The sequence below is a fragment of the Cololabis saira genome, chromosome 4 (genome assembly GCF_033807715.1).
Source record: "Cololabis saira isolate AMF1-May2022 chromosome 4, fColSai1.1, whole genome shotgun sequence".
Taxonomy (NCBI): Eukaryota; Metazoa; Chordata; class Actinopteri; order Beloniformes; family Belonidae; genus Cololabis; species Cololabis saira.
The window spans coordinates 26,958,169-26,974,199 of NC_084590.1; the positions used below are offsets into that span (position 1 = coordinate 26,958,169).

At 40.9% G+C, this 16,031-nt stretch overlaps 2 protein-coding genes across 3 annotated transcripts in view; both read left to right on the plus strand.

Annotated features, from left to right (window-relative positions):
• The window catches only part of vps53 (VPS53 subunit of GARP complex), a 28,434-nt gene extending 20,463 nt beyond the window's left edge, over positions 1-7,971 (plus strand). For both annotated transcript variants that reach the window (XM_061719275.1, XM_061719276.1), the window contains exons 15-22: positions 54-201; positions 400-482; positions 594-672; positions 2,121-2,269; positions 2,363-2,432; positions 2,535-2,672; positions 6,540-6,644; positions 6,884-7,971. In XM_061719275.1, the coding sequence (XP_061575259.1) occupies positions 54-201; positions 400-482; positions 594-672; positions 2,121-2,269; positions 2,363-2,432; positions 2,535-2,672; positions 6,540-6,644; positions 6,884-7,045 (934 nt within the window). In that variant the 3' untranslated portion in view covers positions 7,046-7,971. The remainder of the gene's footprint in view (positions 1-53; positions 202-399; positions 483-593; positions 673-2,120; positions 2,270-2,362; positions 2,433-2,534; positions 2,673-6,539; positions 6,645-6,883) is intronic.
• A 1,630-nt stretch (positions 7,972-9,601) lies between these two features.
• On the plus strand, positions 9,602-14,735 carry rflnb (refilin B). Its single transcript, XM_061719282.1, has 3 exons — positions 9,602-10,009; positions 12,039-12,133; positions 13,357-14,735. Exons 1-3 carry the CDS (start codon positions 9,824-9,826, stop codon positions 13,673-13,675), a joined length of 600 nt encoding a protein of 199 aa, XP_061575266.1. The 5' UTR covers positions 9,602-9,823; the 3' UTR covers positions 13,676-14,735.
• Positions 14,736-16,031: the final 1,296 nt, after the last annotated feature.

The window sequence follows — 16,031 nt, forward strand, 5'->3', positions numbered from 1 at the left end:
CCACATGTACATTTAAAAATCTGACACAAACTCTTCTGTCAATCTGTGCTTAGATCCAGCAGTAACAGCGGAGGACTGACCATCACCAGTCTGCTGAAGGAAAAAGAAGGCTGTGAGGCGTCAAAGTTCACCGTAGACGAGCTCTGCTTGATCTGCAGTATTCTGAGTACTGCAGAATACTGTCTGGCTACAACCCAACAGGCATGCACACACACCCACTCTCACTAAATATGTTTTTAATCGATGTTTGCTGTGATAGTTTATGGTAGGGAGCATGCAAGAGTCCTTTAATCAAGGTATACAACAATTTAAAGTCACTATTGCAAAGAAAAACAACAGATAAACAGGGTTGACGGAGTCCTTGTAAAAGCTTAATGAATGTGTTTTTGTGTGTTCCAGTTGGAAGAGAAGCTAAAGGAGAAAGTAGATAAAGTTCTGGTGGAGAGAATTAACTTGACTGGGGAGATGGATACATTCAGCACGTAAGTGCCAGCCAGCTGCAAACAAGCTTTTACTTTTAATTCAGAATAAAGCCTTACCTTCTGTTAAGTGAACAGTGTGTTTTACTAGTGTCCGCTGTGTGTTTTTTATAGTGTGATCTCCAACAGCATACAGCTGCTAGTTCAAGATCTGGATGCTGCCTGTGACCCTGCTCTAACTGCTATGAGCAAGGTTAAACACAAACTATGTGGGGGAGGGAATGTGTAATTAGTTCAGAGGTTTGCATGTAAACATTTATAGAAATACTTTAAATCACTGGTTTTCAGCTAGTCCGGTTTTGGGACCCACCATCACCCCTTAATGATAAGCTGCAGCTCATCCATCCACTGTCTGTACCTGCTTATTCTAATGCAGGGTCACGGGGAGTCTGTTGGAGCCAATCACAGCTCTCTTTAGGCAAAAGGCCAGGGTACAACGTGGACAAGCTTTGACCAAAATCAAGGAACATTTTCTTAGATTTACTTAATGAAAAGAGGAGAATCAGTGGAAACCTTTTTTATTTATTTTATTTAACCTTTATTTAACCAGGCAAGCAAATTAAGAACAAATTTCTTAAACCTTGCATCATACAGAGTTAACAGCGCTTTCATGCAAAAATGTGAAATAGAAAAGGTGCAACAACTGAAAAGTATTTCAGAAAAGATTCAAAAATATATAGCTTTAGCCGAGTACCCACTCATTGACTGTAGAACAAGCAGTGTACTAGTAAAACTGTTCAGGCACTCAATCAAGCTTTAAACAAAGCTGACCTAGCAATCAAAACATTTAAGCTTCTGTTGTTCTAAACCAGGGGTCGGCAACCCGCGGCTCTAGAGCCGCATGCGGCTCTGTAGCGCTGCCCTAGTGGCTCTTGGAACTTTTTCAAAAATGTTTGACCTTTTTTTCTTTTTTACCTTTTTTTTCTCTTTTTTTCCTCTTTTTTTCTGCTTTTCTTTTTCCTCTTTTTTTCTGCTTTTCTTCCTTTTTCTTTTTTCTTCTTTTTTTCTTTTTTTTCTCTTTTTTTCCTTTTCTTTTTAATCTCAACATTTCGACTTTTTTCTCGAAATTTTGACTTTTTTCTCAACATTTCAAATTTTTTCTCGACATTTCGACTTTTTTCTCAGGATTGTACTTCATCATTAATCTTGACATTTCAACTTTTTTCTCGATATTTCAACTTTTTTCTCGACATTTCGACTTTTATTACTAAGTGCAAAATGAAAAAAAAATCTTCTCCCAGTTCTAACTAATATAGAAACATGCAGCATGTGTTGTCTTCATTCTAAGGTTGATACAAGACTTTTAATTTTTTGCGGCTCCAGACATATTTGTTTTTTGTGTTTTTAGTCCAATATGGCTCTTTCAACATTTTGGGTTGCCGACCCCTGTTCTAAGCAGACTTAGCTGGTCCTTTCATGCCAAATACATGAAAGAAAAGAGGGGCAACAACTGAAATGTAGCTCTAAAAAGAAATATGTAGCCTCGCCTGAGAGCTTAAAATTGACCTGATTCAAAGGCCCACGGCCATCTGAAAACAGGTCTGTGTCCCACTTTTGGGTCTCGGCCCACCAGCGGAGAATCACTGCTTAAAATCATGTCTGATACTCAAGTTTTTTAAAGCCTTTATATCTCTCCTTTAGATGCCATGGCAGAGCGTGGAGCACGTGGGTGACCAGAGTCCTTACGTGACGTCCATCATCATGCACGTCAAACAAAATGTGCCGATCATCAGAGACAACCTCGCCTCCACACGCAAATACTTCACACAATTCTGCATCAAGTTCACAAAGTACAACGCATGAAACCAGATCTCATGTTTCTGTCCGTAAACCCCATCTCAAAGTTCTTAAAGCTGATTTATTTATCTCTTCTGCTTCCATAGTTCTTTCATTCCCAAATTCATCAACCACCTGTTTCGATGTAAGCCTATAAGTATGGTGGGAGCTGAGCAGGTAGGTCTGCTGGAGTCGGCCTCAGATTGCGTTCAGTGTAATATGTGGTCCATCTGTTTAATCAGCGCCTGACTTTCTGTCTTGTGTACATTTCTCCACCAGCTCCTCCTCGATACTCACTCCCTGAAGACAGTCTTGTTGGATCTGCCCTCCATAGGCTCCCAGGTGCTCCGAAAGGCGCCTGCCAGTTACACCAAGATAGTGGTGAAGGGCATGACGCGTGCAGAGATGATACTTAAGGTGAGGAGTTTGAGGGCCGTGGCATGGACGATCATTAATGCAAGCTTAACTTCTGTGCAGGTCTCTTCAGTTCATTTCTGTGAGGCTTTCAAGTGCAAATTAGTACAAGTATGAAAAAAAGAAAGCCCAATGCATCCTTCCTTTGATGAGTTTTGGAAAAATGCTCACCCTTGCTTCTAAGGACACTAGGGATGAATGTAAACTATTTAGTTTTTACATATACACTCGGGGTAAGCTTAGATCTTTTTAACTGATGGATTCTCATGAGAGTTTGACTTTAACTCCAAACACGTGGTAGTTCATCTTAAACACAGTCAGTATGACTTGATCCTTATGGGACGCTTCACATTTTATGACCTGGGCGCCTAAATCCATGTTGGCCATTTTTACAACCAACGCCTCAGTAGGTACCCTTTTAAAGGTTTGGAACTTGAGATAAACCCTTTTATGTTAGTACAACCTAAATGGATTGATGTCATGTTTGACATTTAACAGATTTGACGTTCTGACATGTCGGTTTAAACACAAGCTTCAACACTCGACCAAGAATGGTCTGGCACGGCCACCACATTACTGCTTTTTCAGTTGATTGAGGTTTCATGACAAGAAGCAACAATAGACAGAGCAAACATTCCTCCTGTGAGTGTTTGCGGTTGGATCCAGCTTTAAATATTTGTCTTGAATGAGTCACTTGAGCAGATTATTCACTCAAGGGTTTATTTTGGGCAGAATAGCCCTTTAATTGTGTCTTTAACCCCACACACAATAGCACTTTATGAGCATGTTTCCACGAAATAACCCATCTCACTTGAGGCGAGGAGAAAACGGGAATGAAGCAGCACCGGTTTAATGAACAAGAAACGGGCCCAAAACAAGACACACATCCTTAAACTCAGCGTGTGGTTGAGCCGGTGGAAAGGTGCGAGTGAGTCAATAAGCGTCTATTTACAACAGCACGTCCACACATGCAAGCTTCCATGTTGTATATTAGATGCTATTTACAGTGAGGAGAGCAATCACATGATTCAACCAGTTGGCCTTTCCTGTGAATTATCTTATGAGACTCTTGAGGGCACTGATATGTGGCTGCCATAGATTGACCCCACCCTAATTAACTGTCTCAAGAGAGTAGAGAAATGCTCAAGCACTCGAAGGGTACGCCTGCCTGTGCCTTGATTTCCAGTGGGCTCCTAATAGGCCTTTTTTCCTTCCTCAAGTCTTGATGTATACAGCAGTTAGCGTGACCTGCTCTAATTGTGCTATTTTGCCTACTTTTCCAATGAAATCAGTGGATCAGTGGCAGATAGTTCTGACTCGTGTTATCCTATTTTGACCACTTCTGCGTTCAGACACACAAACTTCCCTTTGTCTCAAAGACTGACTGTATAGCAACACATTTGGCCCATTTTCATGTAAATATACAGTGTATACACAGATTTCCACTCATCTGCCTCACATTAAGGAAGCTTTGGTTTTACAGGATTATATGAATGCATTCACATCAGCCCACTGCTGTCTGGTTTTTCTGGATTTGAATGCCAGAGGGCCCCTAAGCTGGAATGGATCTATATGGCTTCTGAGGATCTTCCACAGACATAGATAACACTGCATGAAGGCCTTTTGATTGATTCGAGTGCATTACTGCGACAGCAGGAGACAAGGAAATCATTGTAAAGGCTAGAAATCGTACGCCAGGAGAGATATCGGCAGGAAATCCTTGATGCCAAGCATACAATAGAAGAAAATTCTCCATAACACTTGTAATGACAGATAAACAATAAAATCCTAACAATATTTGAAAGGTGCAACACTGCTGCATGAAAATATAGATTTGGAATAGAAAGAAAATTATATAATCAGCTTTTTTTTTGTTCCATGGCAGGAAAAAGGGATGTGTACACTAGATTGTCTCAAACTAAGATAAACAATATGTTGAGAGAGCTAAACAAAGATTTCTTCTGCAGCCATTTTTGGTTTTGAAGAGAGTGTAAAGAGAAGCGTTTGTTCTGTGGCCAGCATTTTCCCTATTGACTTCATGTACAATTGAGGTTCCTCGCAGGTAATTGTTTCCACCTTCGGCTGAGAGGGAAGCTTCTCAGAGACAAACCCATTGAAAGAAGGTCAATGTAGGAATTCTTTGGCCTGGCCTCAATGACCGTTTTAAATTACACTCCAAGATACTGTGGCTTGAAATGAAATCTGTCTTAACCCAGTGAGTGAATGCAGTTCAGCGGGAGAGTAAAAGGATGACTTTTAAGTATTTAAAGCTGTGTACATTTCAATTAATACAGTTCTGTCTGAGCTCTTTGAACTAAAACAGTACTGTTTTGCAAGTGTTGATTTATTTCCTGGAGAACGTGTATAGATAATCCAGAGGGGTAAATTAGATTTACAAATTTCTACCCGTATACTTATTTAAATCAGCTTCTTCCTTTATTTTTCTCTAAGCAATATAACTGGTCAGCATTGCAACTCACAATCTGTTCAGTACAAATTATGTTTTCCCCAGTGCACGCTTGCTTTATCTTTATAACTGTAGGAGGATGTTAAATGGCTACAGAAGCACCAAAAATAAAAATAAAAGCCCCAAACCACTACAGCAAAAGCAAAACAAGAACCCAAAAAGAACACTAATGAACCCAGGCACAGACATGTCCATCATCGATTCCTGCTTATCAACAGTGGGTTGATTTATCCAAACAGAGTTGTCAGAAGAGAACGGAGTGTTTTTGTTTCTGGTCAAGATCCCATCCTTTGAATGAGTCGTCATAAATGAACGTATTTGGGCTGTATTCTTGGAGAGCAAGTTCTCAGTTATGTCCAAAATCCAGAAGACTCTCTCTGACTGTGTGAGACGGCCTTTCCTGGCCTGTATAATGCCTGTGAGACGTGGCTGTTTTCCACACTCTGCTGGCCCAGCCCACCGTAGCTCCAGCTTTCGCTCCCTCTTCTGAAGTTCTCTTCTGTGGGGGATTATTTCAAAGGCGAACCCCATCCCCACCCTTGTTCAGTTTGAATGTCTCTCCCCTTCCTCACTCTTTCTTTCTCTCCATCCTTCTGCCCGCTTTCCTTCTGAACGTAACTCTCCCCCTTTCCTTTCCTTTCCTTTTTTTTTTTTTTTAACAGGGTCCCCACAGACCTTTTCCTTGGCCTGGTTCCAGGACAGTTGCTAAGTAAATCACTCAGTCAGCAGGGCAAGGAAGAAAGCAGAGAATTCCACACAATCCTGAGCCTCTTATTCCTGCTCTTTCCTCTGTCTGCCCTGTGTGTGATTCCCTCATTCTCACTTCAGCTCATTTTATGCCTTTTACCTTGAGTTAAAAAAAAGTCCCTATCATGTTTTTTTTTTTGGTTTGTTTTATTGTTTTGTAGAAGTGCAGGACAGGAGAGGCATTTTTGCGAGCTGGGGAACAAACAGTTGGAAGTAAGGGCTATGCCAGCCATGTGCTGGTCTGGCTCTTTTTGCAGAAGCTATAGGTCCTTTGTTTTCCAGCTTTTCTCTATCATTGGAAAATAATTAACTAAAGGAAAGCAGTACTTAAAGATGTTGGCCCTGTTAGACTTGGTGCCTGTTTTCAACTAGTGCAGATGTTTGCCCGAACTCATAATACCCCCAAAATAATCACAGCTTTAGCTAATTCTAGTCTGCTTGTGCGTGGAGTAAAAAGGAGAAAGGCCATGGGGAGCCAAATGTACCTAGATTTGTGTATGTTTTTGCTTAGTTTGCTGCTGCAGCTGCCAGGATCAGCCAGTTGGACCCCCCACCCCACCCCCCTCTCTAATTTGGGTCTTTCTTGTCACCACTTATGGAAAAGTGATGATGAATGGGGGCGTTGAAATGACATTGAACTTTAAACTTTCCTGCAGGTGGTGATGGCGCCACATGAACCACCAGTTGTGTTTGTTGACAACTACATCAAACTTCTGGCTGACGGCAATCCTGAGACCTTCCAGAAGATTCTGGATATGAAGGTCAGTTCAAGGCTACCTGCGACTTTAATTTCTTTATTTTGTTACCAAATACGATGTGACATGACGCGCGTGTGTGTGTGTGTGTGTGTGTGTGTGTGTGTGTGTGTGTGTGTGTGTGTGTGTGTGTGTGTGTGTGTGTGTGTGTGTGTGTGTGTGTGTGTGTGTGTGTGTGTGTGTGTGTGTGTGTGTGTGTGTGTGTGTGTGTGTGTGTGTGTGTGTGTGTGTGTGTGTGTGTGTAGGGTCTGAAGCGCAGTGAGCAGAGCAGCATGCTGGAGCTCTTCAGGCAAAGGCTCCCCACTCCGCCTGACGGGGGCCCCTCTTTGTCCTTCAGCACCCCCACACCAGAGCAAGAATCTTCTCGTATCCGCAAACTGGAGAAACTCATCAAAAAGAGACTTTAAGTGGCCTCACGTCCACATGACTGATGCCGATTTTGGGAGGACTAAAACTGTCAAAAATAAATAAAAAGCTACATCAGTGGTTCAGTCAATTTTTATGACGTATAAATGTTAAAAAATTAGATATGCAATTACATTAATTTATATTTCTGCTTGATGCTAAAGTTAATGCAGCAATTTATTTACATTGCCAGTTAATTCTTTGTTTAATTTATTCATTCAATTCTTTATTATACATTTTCTCTGTCATTCACAATGAATTATCTATTAATGGTAATGAGGGTTTTTGAAAGACAGACCTCATTTCCACATCCGTACTTCTATAAATCAATTAACAATACAAAATGATACATTGTGAAGGAAAGAAAATATAAATTAAGAAATTAAAAATGTAATTAAAAACAATGCAACTAAAATCAAATGTCAATGTGAATAACTTTTTGTTTTGCAAAAAGCTAAATAACTACTCCAAATTCATAACAGAAATTTAAGTTGGTCACTTCTTACATTTTTTTTTTCTTTTATAAGCATTTATTGGCATATTTATTCACTGAGCATCTTTTTTCTTTTTGTCGGTTTCAGTCCTTGCTGATGTGTCCTTCAGCCGTCTTGCAGGCTCCATCGTGCTTTATTCAGTTCTCTTGGAGAATTACTGTGCAAAAGAAGTGGGGAGTTTCACTGCAACTTCTGTCAGATAAAAACCAAGATGATGCTGTATAATGAAGAAACTTCCTCAACGGTTTGTCCGTGTTGCTACATATGACGTACTTGTGTAATTTACCACCTCTCCTTTAAAGACACTGAAGTCTGAGCTCTGAGAAGCCTGAATGTAGTGTTGTTAACTTGATTCTGCACAGAAAACCTCTGACTGCTTCTCACAATATATATATAACCCAAGATCACTAATAAAAAGGCTGTACTTTATTAAAGTTAATGTTTTTTGAATGTTGTGTACTTTGAGGATTGTATATCCCTGAATTAAGTTTTGATTTAATATAAAGAAGAATAGGATTAAATCTGTGTACAATTCTGTCATCTATTAAAGAGGACATGCATCTTAGGTAGCGCCATAGTTTGAACATTGGCCTAAAATAATGCATCAGATTGAATAAAGAGTTATGGATTCCTTGAATTTTCAGACAGATAAGAGGCGTATTTTGGTTAACTATATCACACATGTAAAGTCGTTTCATTTCTTCCATTGAAGCACGTCCAGTAATCTCTGTATAGTTTGGGCTTGCATGTTATTTGTAACAAAGTTTAGTTTTTTTTTTAGTTTAGTTTAGTTTATTTGCACATAAAAATATACAACCGTTTTAAAAGTACAGACGAACAGTATGTAGAAAAAAAAGGAAATAAAAAAGAAATACAATATAACAGAAAATCTGCGGGAGGAACCAAAAAAACCCATAAGGGCTTGTCGAGTGGTCCTCCTATAGTGAAACAAACAATATCTACAGAAATATGTAAAACATAGGACAACTAAGGAAAATAAGCTAAATGATTAGAAAACTAAAACAGGTATCTAATGCAGAAAAGTAATGAAAATGAATGGTTAAGCTTTGCTAACTTGGGCTGGCAAAAATGTTGTGATTTGTTTTTTTGAAATGATTTGTACTCGAGCATGCTGTTCCAATGAAGAGGAACCTCTGAACCTAATTGAAAATTGGGAAAAAGTAGACCTGAAAAGGGTGGGATGGAGATTGTTTGCAGACCTAGTATTGAAGTGATGAATTTGGGAATTGAATTGAAATAATGAAAACAGGTTGGAAGTAGCTTGTGAATAGATTGATAGACAAAAAGACAAATCTGAAAAACATTTACAACAAAAATAGGGAGAATACTTAGAAAAATGAAAAATGGGGTGGATCTAGTAAGTCTATTGGAAAATGTAATCATTTTGATAAAACTTTTTGCCAGGATAAAGATACAGTTGATGTTGCTCATGAAGGTACTTGCCCAAATGACATTGCAGTATGAAATATAAGGATAAATCATAGTATAATATAAATTAATACAGATTTTTCTTGATAATAGATGCCGTATACGTCTGATTACTCCAATATTCTTTGCAATCTTGTTCGAGAAAGTTCACACAAGGGAGTCTATATAACAAATGTGTGAACATTTGTCCCCTCTTTCCTCATTGTAGGTGGGTCAAATAAATACACTCATAAGAGCATACATTTCAGGGAGAAAATGACAGCAGTTTTTACTTTCTATGCAGTGAAAGCATTTGGCACAGACCCCCGCACCCCCCATCAAATGGGTGTGTAGCGTTTTACTTTTTACACTTTACACAATACCAGGAAAACGTTTGAACCTGAGTTTACCAGTGTCCAGTTTAAAGGAAGTTCCCACTGCTGGCCTTTTGTCTCTTGTTGCCAATTATCTCCCAGCCAATCAGCAGCCGGTAGCTGGTTTGAAAGGCGGTCCCTTCCCCGTGTGTTAGTGGACCTACAAGTTTAAAGAGGAGCAGAAGACGGCAGCACACGAGCAGGGAAATGTTGCTTACGCCGTTTTTTAACTTAAAAGTTTGACCTTAGAGTGAGCTGAGCTGAGCTGTTTTTACCCAAAAAGATCAATGCAAGGAGCTGATTTGGCCCCAGGTTGATGTTCCCAGCCTGGAGCTTATGTATGTGCGTGTGTGCTGGCTGGTTGCAGCAACACGAGTGACTGCGCAAGAAAATAAGAGACCACGAGGATCTGCAATCTGGAACTAATTCTCTTTCATAACCCGCGTCCTTTTCCGCCGGACTTGTGCAACTCTTTTAACTAGAGATGGTTGGCGGGCTGAACTTGCAGCATGTTTGTGAAGAGGATGTTCTGGGTATGAGCTTGAGCCGCGCTGACGGAGGTCTGGACAGCCCGGACTCCGGGCTGCCCCCCAGCCCGAGCCCCGGCTCCTGGCTGCAGAGAGCCGCCGGAGACGGCCTGGGCCCCGAGGACGAGAGCAGAGGCTCCCTGGTGAGTGATCCTCCCAGGGGCGAAAATCCCGTTTCATAGTCGGGGGGGGGGAATAAACAGTAAAATTTTAGAGAATAAATCCAGGGGGGGACAAGGAATAAAAGTTTTAGCCTTCCTTTAATACAGCATTTTGACATTTTCATCTCTATCTCGCAAACAGGCAGAAGACCTTTCTTAGAGTAATACAAAACAATGGTATTAGGTGGAAGGTGGCAATAATATGGCACATCTGACATAATACACTGCAAAAACCCAAAATCTTAACAAGAATATTTGTCTTATTTCTAGTTAAAATGTCTCATTTTTAGTTAAAAAAAAATCTCATTACACTTAAAACAAGACTCATCACTGGAAAAAACAACAATTTTCACCTGTTTCAAGTAGATTTTCACTTGAAATAAGTAGAAAAATCTGCCAGTGGGACAAGATTTTTTTTGCTTGTAATAAGAAGATAAATCTTGTCCCACTGGCAGATTTTTCTACTTATTTCAAGTGAAAATCTACTTGAAACAGGTGAAAATTGTTTTTTTCCAGTGATGAGTCTTGTTTTAAGTGTAATGAGATTTTACTGTTTATTATTATTTTCGGTTTCGGCCACAAATTTTCATTTTGGTGCATCACTACTAAATACTACTGCATTGTTCCAAAATTATTAATTCTGTCTCAAATTATTCTAGGGGGGGACAGCTTTGCTAATGGGGGGGACTTGTCCCCCCTGTCCCCCCCGGGATTTTCGCCTCTGGATCCTCCTCTGCTTTATTAAGCCTAAATTATGCTCCGTGTTGGTGTAACGCGGAACCATAAATCAGTCTGCCTCCTGACCAAGCCTCCACCTACTGATACCTTTGGAATCTGCAAAGGTAAACAGCCAGTCACAGATGCCAATGTCTTGCATTTACAGTGTGCTGCCACCACACAGTCTTCCATTCGCAACACTTGTTATTTTACCCTTATTTAACCAGGAAAATCCCATTGAGATTAAAAACCTCTTTTCCAAGGGAAACCTGCCCCAGATAGGCAGCAGCAATTACAACACATAGTTAGAGTTACACATGACAGATAACACCAACAGGTAAAATACAATTAAAATTAAATAAATAAAAAAAAAACAAGCAAATCACAAAAAACAGGTACATGTAATGTAGTCAGCCTCAAGTATTTTCAATTTAGATTTAAAAGTACTCAAAGAAATTAACCCTGTTAGCCTCCAGTCATTTTGTAATGTGTTCCAGGCTGAAGGAGCAGAATAAACAAAGGCTCTTTTACCCAGTTCAGTACGGGCAAAAGGAACAGAAAGCAACAGGTAGTCTTGTGAACGGAACGAGTAGGAACCAGAACTTCTCTGCACAATCAAGGAGCAGATGTAAGAAGGCAGCAGACCAAGCATTGCCTTATATATAAAAGTATAGCAATGGCTGAGCCTTCGGGTGGCCAGAGAAGACCATCCAACCCCAGAGTAGAACTCAGTGATGTGTCAATGGTTTACAATTTGTAATGAACCTCAGGGAAGCAGAATATGCAGTATCGATCATATGAAGACATTTAGCAGAAGCATTCATGTACAAAATATCTCCATAATCTAGTACTGGTAAAAAGGTAGCAGCAACAAGTCACTTCTTAGCATTAAAGGAAAAGCACAGCTTATTTTAAAAGTAAAAACCCAATTTTATCCTCAGCCTCTTCACAAGCGTGTCTATATGCTGCTTAAAAGTGAGGGAGTCATCGATCCAGACACCTAGGTATTTATATTCATGTACAACCTCAATTGCATTTCCCTCAAGAGTGGTCACTGAGGGGATAACCTGTGGCCTGATCCTAGAATTGGAGAACAGCATAAGCTTCGTCTTATCTGCATTGAGAACGAGTGAGATGTGTACTCTTGTTAAATGAGTCCACTGCCTGTGACTTTTTATTTTCCTTTCTTAGACTGGTAACAATTTGCAGCAAACTCTGAACTGTGCCAATGAGTTCTTAAGTCTTTTTGTGTGTTGCACAGCTGATCTTTATTTTAATGTGTTTTGCATGGCAGATTCCAGTTACAACAGCTGGATCTTTCCCACAGCTGCAGCCTTCATCCTTTGGGGAAGGCATCGCACTTGATCCTTTACCTTCAAAGGAAGTGAGGTGGGTTGACTTGGATGTGACTTAGGGCCAATCCCAATACACCCCCTACTTTCTACCACTAGCCCTACTCACTACCACTACCCCTAAAAAAGAAATTTTAATCTTCCCAGGGCCCTGTCCCAATACACCCACTACCACTACTTTTCAGCACTACCCCTAAATTTTGCTTGCTACGTCACTGCGTGGTTTACGTTCGGGTACGTAAGCGACTGCGTAGTTACGTTTGCACATACGTCACACCATATCAGGAAACCGAGAGCCAAAAGCTGTTTTAATTTCAGCTGTAGCGCTGTTAATATGCCACTTTATTAAGTTTTAATATTTTTTCAGGCATAAGTTACCGTTAAGATCTCCAACCTGGGCTCAGTTTATCCAAATAACGCCTGTTAAGAAATTTGATCCTAAGTTTTCGGGATGATAAGAGCCGCCGGCCCGGGGCGCAGCAGCAGCTCACGGCCGGAGTACAGACGTGATCGCCGGGTCAACCTGCGCTGTCGTCCCGGGGAGAAACCTGCAGCTCTGTGGAGAATTACCTCTGGCTGAAATAAATCATTTAGGAAAATAAATGTTGGTTTAATAGATGAAATCTAACAGTTGTAGCTACGCCTGTTAAGAAATTTGCTCCGAAAATTTCGGGATGAGAACGGCCTGCCGGCTCGGGAACTGATTTATGGATCCGCGTTAAATCGACGCAGAGCCTACGGCGTAGGGTACGCGTCGCCTCGTAACCTACGCCTTAGGCTCTGCGTTGGTGTAACGCGCAACCATAAATCAGCCTTTATTCTGGCGAGGTTTGAAAAAGACTTCGCAACAACGGGCAAACGAGTGATTTATATACATTCACTGAGTGAATATTATGAAAGTAAAATATATATTTCTCGCTAGAAATGTAATCAAAACGCATTTTTATGCAGAAACTAACTCAAAATATTGATTTTATTCACTAAAAAATAAATGTCTGCCATGTTTTTTTTTTTTTTGATTCAGTCCGCAAATGATGACGAAAAGCATTCTGGGAAATTTTGAAATCCCTTGCTCCGTAGGGCTAGATTGATGTCCCCTAACCCTCGTTTAAGCCACTACCCCTAGGTGAAAAGAGGAATTGGGACACCACTACCCTGAAAAGGGCTGAAAAGTAGGAGAAGTGGGTGTATTGGGACTGGGCCTAAGTGGGTTGGAGACTCAAGTGGCTCTCTCTTGACACTTTTCCCCCTCATCCACAGATACACTTCGTGTGTGCACTACGACTCAGACCGCCACTTCATCCAGGAGGTGACCCTGCAGCCATGGGGTCAGGGCCTTGAGCACTGCAGCCAGACCATTGTAGCCGCGTCCCACAGCACCTGGCGCCACTACAAGACTCAGCTGGACTTCCAGTCCTGCCATCGTCCCCAGCGCTTCACAAGCACCACCATCATCTACCCCAAGAAAACTAGTGCACTCTATACAACAGAGCTCAGCTACGACTCCCACCGACTAGCCAGACGTTTCCTGTCGAGTGTGGAGTTGGAGGCGGCTGGCAGCAGGAGGGAGCCTCAGTGAGAGTGAAGGGAAATGGAGGCGGGGCCAGATGTCTGGGGTCATTGCTATTACTCCTGCCCCCTTAAGGTTGCACTGAAGCCAGTTCTCACTCGCTGGTCAATTCCTCTAGGTTTTAAAAGGCTCATGTCTCATCCTTTTCACCCCCCAATCCATCGCCATTGTGGACTCCTTGAACTTAAGTTAATCATGATATGAACCAATAGTGTTGTACTCTTGCACCTCATCAAAATTATCTCTGAAACATCACTTTTTCTTTTTTTTTTCTTCTTCTGTCTCATATGTTGGCTGAAGGGGGGAGCTAGAATGGGTTTCAAGGTGAGATTTCCGCAGAACAATTATTCTGCCACTGATCTGCTGTTAATCATGTAACTTCCTATCTTAAGTATCAGTCCCATGCTGTGGAAGTAAGATGAGGATTGAATATTTATTCAGTTTGATGCATTGATGGCCCAGTGACAATTTTTTAAGTGTTTTTTTTAAATTGAATGTTTCCGTCTTTTAGCTTGTCTACATTTTTGAAGGCCTATTTAATTTTTTTTTATCAGCTATTATGGAACTAATTTAACTTGTGGAGCATATTGGAGTTGGGGAGCAATTGTTAAGGTTACCTGGGTTTTGAAGTGCACTAATATGACTTATCCACACTGCAAGGAATGTACTGGAGTTGTTTCTTGCTTCGTCACAGGATATTGTGTAATTGTCACAGCACCATCTAAGCTCTTACAAGCCCTCTTGATAGCCTTTTGTTTACATGTGGATTTTACAAGTAATGTAACTGATTTAAGGGAGTCTGTAAGCTAAGATTGCTTGAGTGGTATGGAGGAGAGTGGAATTGAAAAATGGATCAGTCACTGGCTTACAGCATTTCACTGCTGTAACTGTGGATTGGATTAAAGTGGTATTTATTCTACACTGTTTTAGATTTTAGTAGCTGATTAATGTCCCTTCACAGTGGTGGAAAGGATTTGTAGTGGGGTTTTTTTTGTTGCCTTCTGTGCCTTTTTTAATATCTGATTTTTATTTTTGTGCTCGTTTTGAAATAAAGCGTTCACTTGGTAAACACTTGTGTATGCTTGCATTTGTTTTGGTTTCATTTTTGAATTTTATATCTATATATTTTAATACTCTTGAGCCAAGGAGATGCTGCTATACTTGAACTGATCTACATTGTTTTTAAAGAGGTCTTTGTTTTACTGGATGCCCTCTTAATCTGACCTCCAATATCAAATGGTTGACTCATTTACTTACTGTACAGCTTTAAATGCTGCAAGTCTTGTTTATATGATGAAGGGAAAAAGGACTGCAGGTGTAACATGTAAATGTACTGATTTTAAGTTTATTTCCTTCAGTTAGGAACCTCCCAGTTGTGCAACGATAATCCCCTCTTGTGGCCACAGTCAGTCAGTGCAAATAAGTTTGCTGTTATTGAAGAGCTGGCCTATTCATGTATTAACTAATGAAATTGACCTCTTGGAGACAGTAACAGTTTAATACTGAATTCACTGTTGTGAATTTTGGATTTTTATTTTGCAGTTAATTTACATGGGACTGTCTATATTCTGTGTTGGTGCCTTACCACCTCACTCTACACCTCAGACTTGCGCTTAACTCTGGTTCCTGCCACCTCAAAGTTTTCTGATGACTCCAGTTGGATGTATCGCTGATATCTACAAGAGGGAGTACAGAGGAAAGATGGAGAGATCTATTACGTGGAGCAACAACTTGAAGCTCAACATCAGCAAGACCAAGGAGCTGGTGGTGTATTTATGGAGGATCAGGAGTTCCCCAGCCATCATCCAAGGGAGGAAAGATGAGTGGACTCACAAGTACCTTGGGGTCCAAATCAACAACAAACTGGACTGGTCCCACAAGACAGGTCTTTCAGTGTTTGCAGTAGGCTCCTGAGGCCTTCTACCAGTCTACTGCTCAGTATACTGTTCTTCGATGTGGGACAGGAAGGCTCACTGTGATTGGGCTTGAACTGGACCCTTTGGCGCCAGAAGCTGAGAGGAGGATGAGGTACAAAATTGATTCCATCTTGAACAATCCCTCTCAGCCCCTCGACGAGGAGCTGTGGCAGATGGCAGCTCATTCAGCCAGCACCTCAACACCCAGGTGCAGAACAGAGCGCTTCAGGCGCTCCTTTGTGCCCACTGCCATCAAGCTCTAACAATAGTGGAAGCCACTCATACCCCGCTGTTCTGATCTACCCACATTCCTGTCAACTATGCACTTTATACTGCACCTTATGTCTTTATCACATAACAGTCACTTTAACTGGTCACTTCATCCTGACACTGCTCTTGCCTGTATAAAAGTTGAACACATTTTACACTGTACAGACCACCTTGTATTT

Excerpts from the sequence above, each read along its gene's own strand:
- rflnb (XM_061719282.1), top strand. The coding sequence starts at position 9,824 with ATGGTTGGCGGGCTGAACTTGCAGCATGTTTGTGAAGAGGATGTTCTG. Across the intron at positions 10,010-12,038 it reads ACGAGAGCAGAGGCTCCCTG|ATTCCAGTTACAACAGCTGG; the intron begins GTGAGTGATCCT and ends TTTGCATGGCAG. Across the intron at positions 12,134-13,356 it reads TTACCTTCAAAGGAAGTGAG|ATACACTTCGTGTGTGCACT; the intron begins GTGGGTTGACTT and ends CCTCATCCACAG.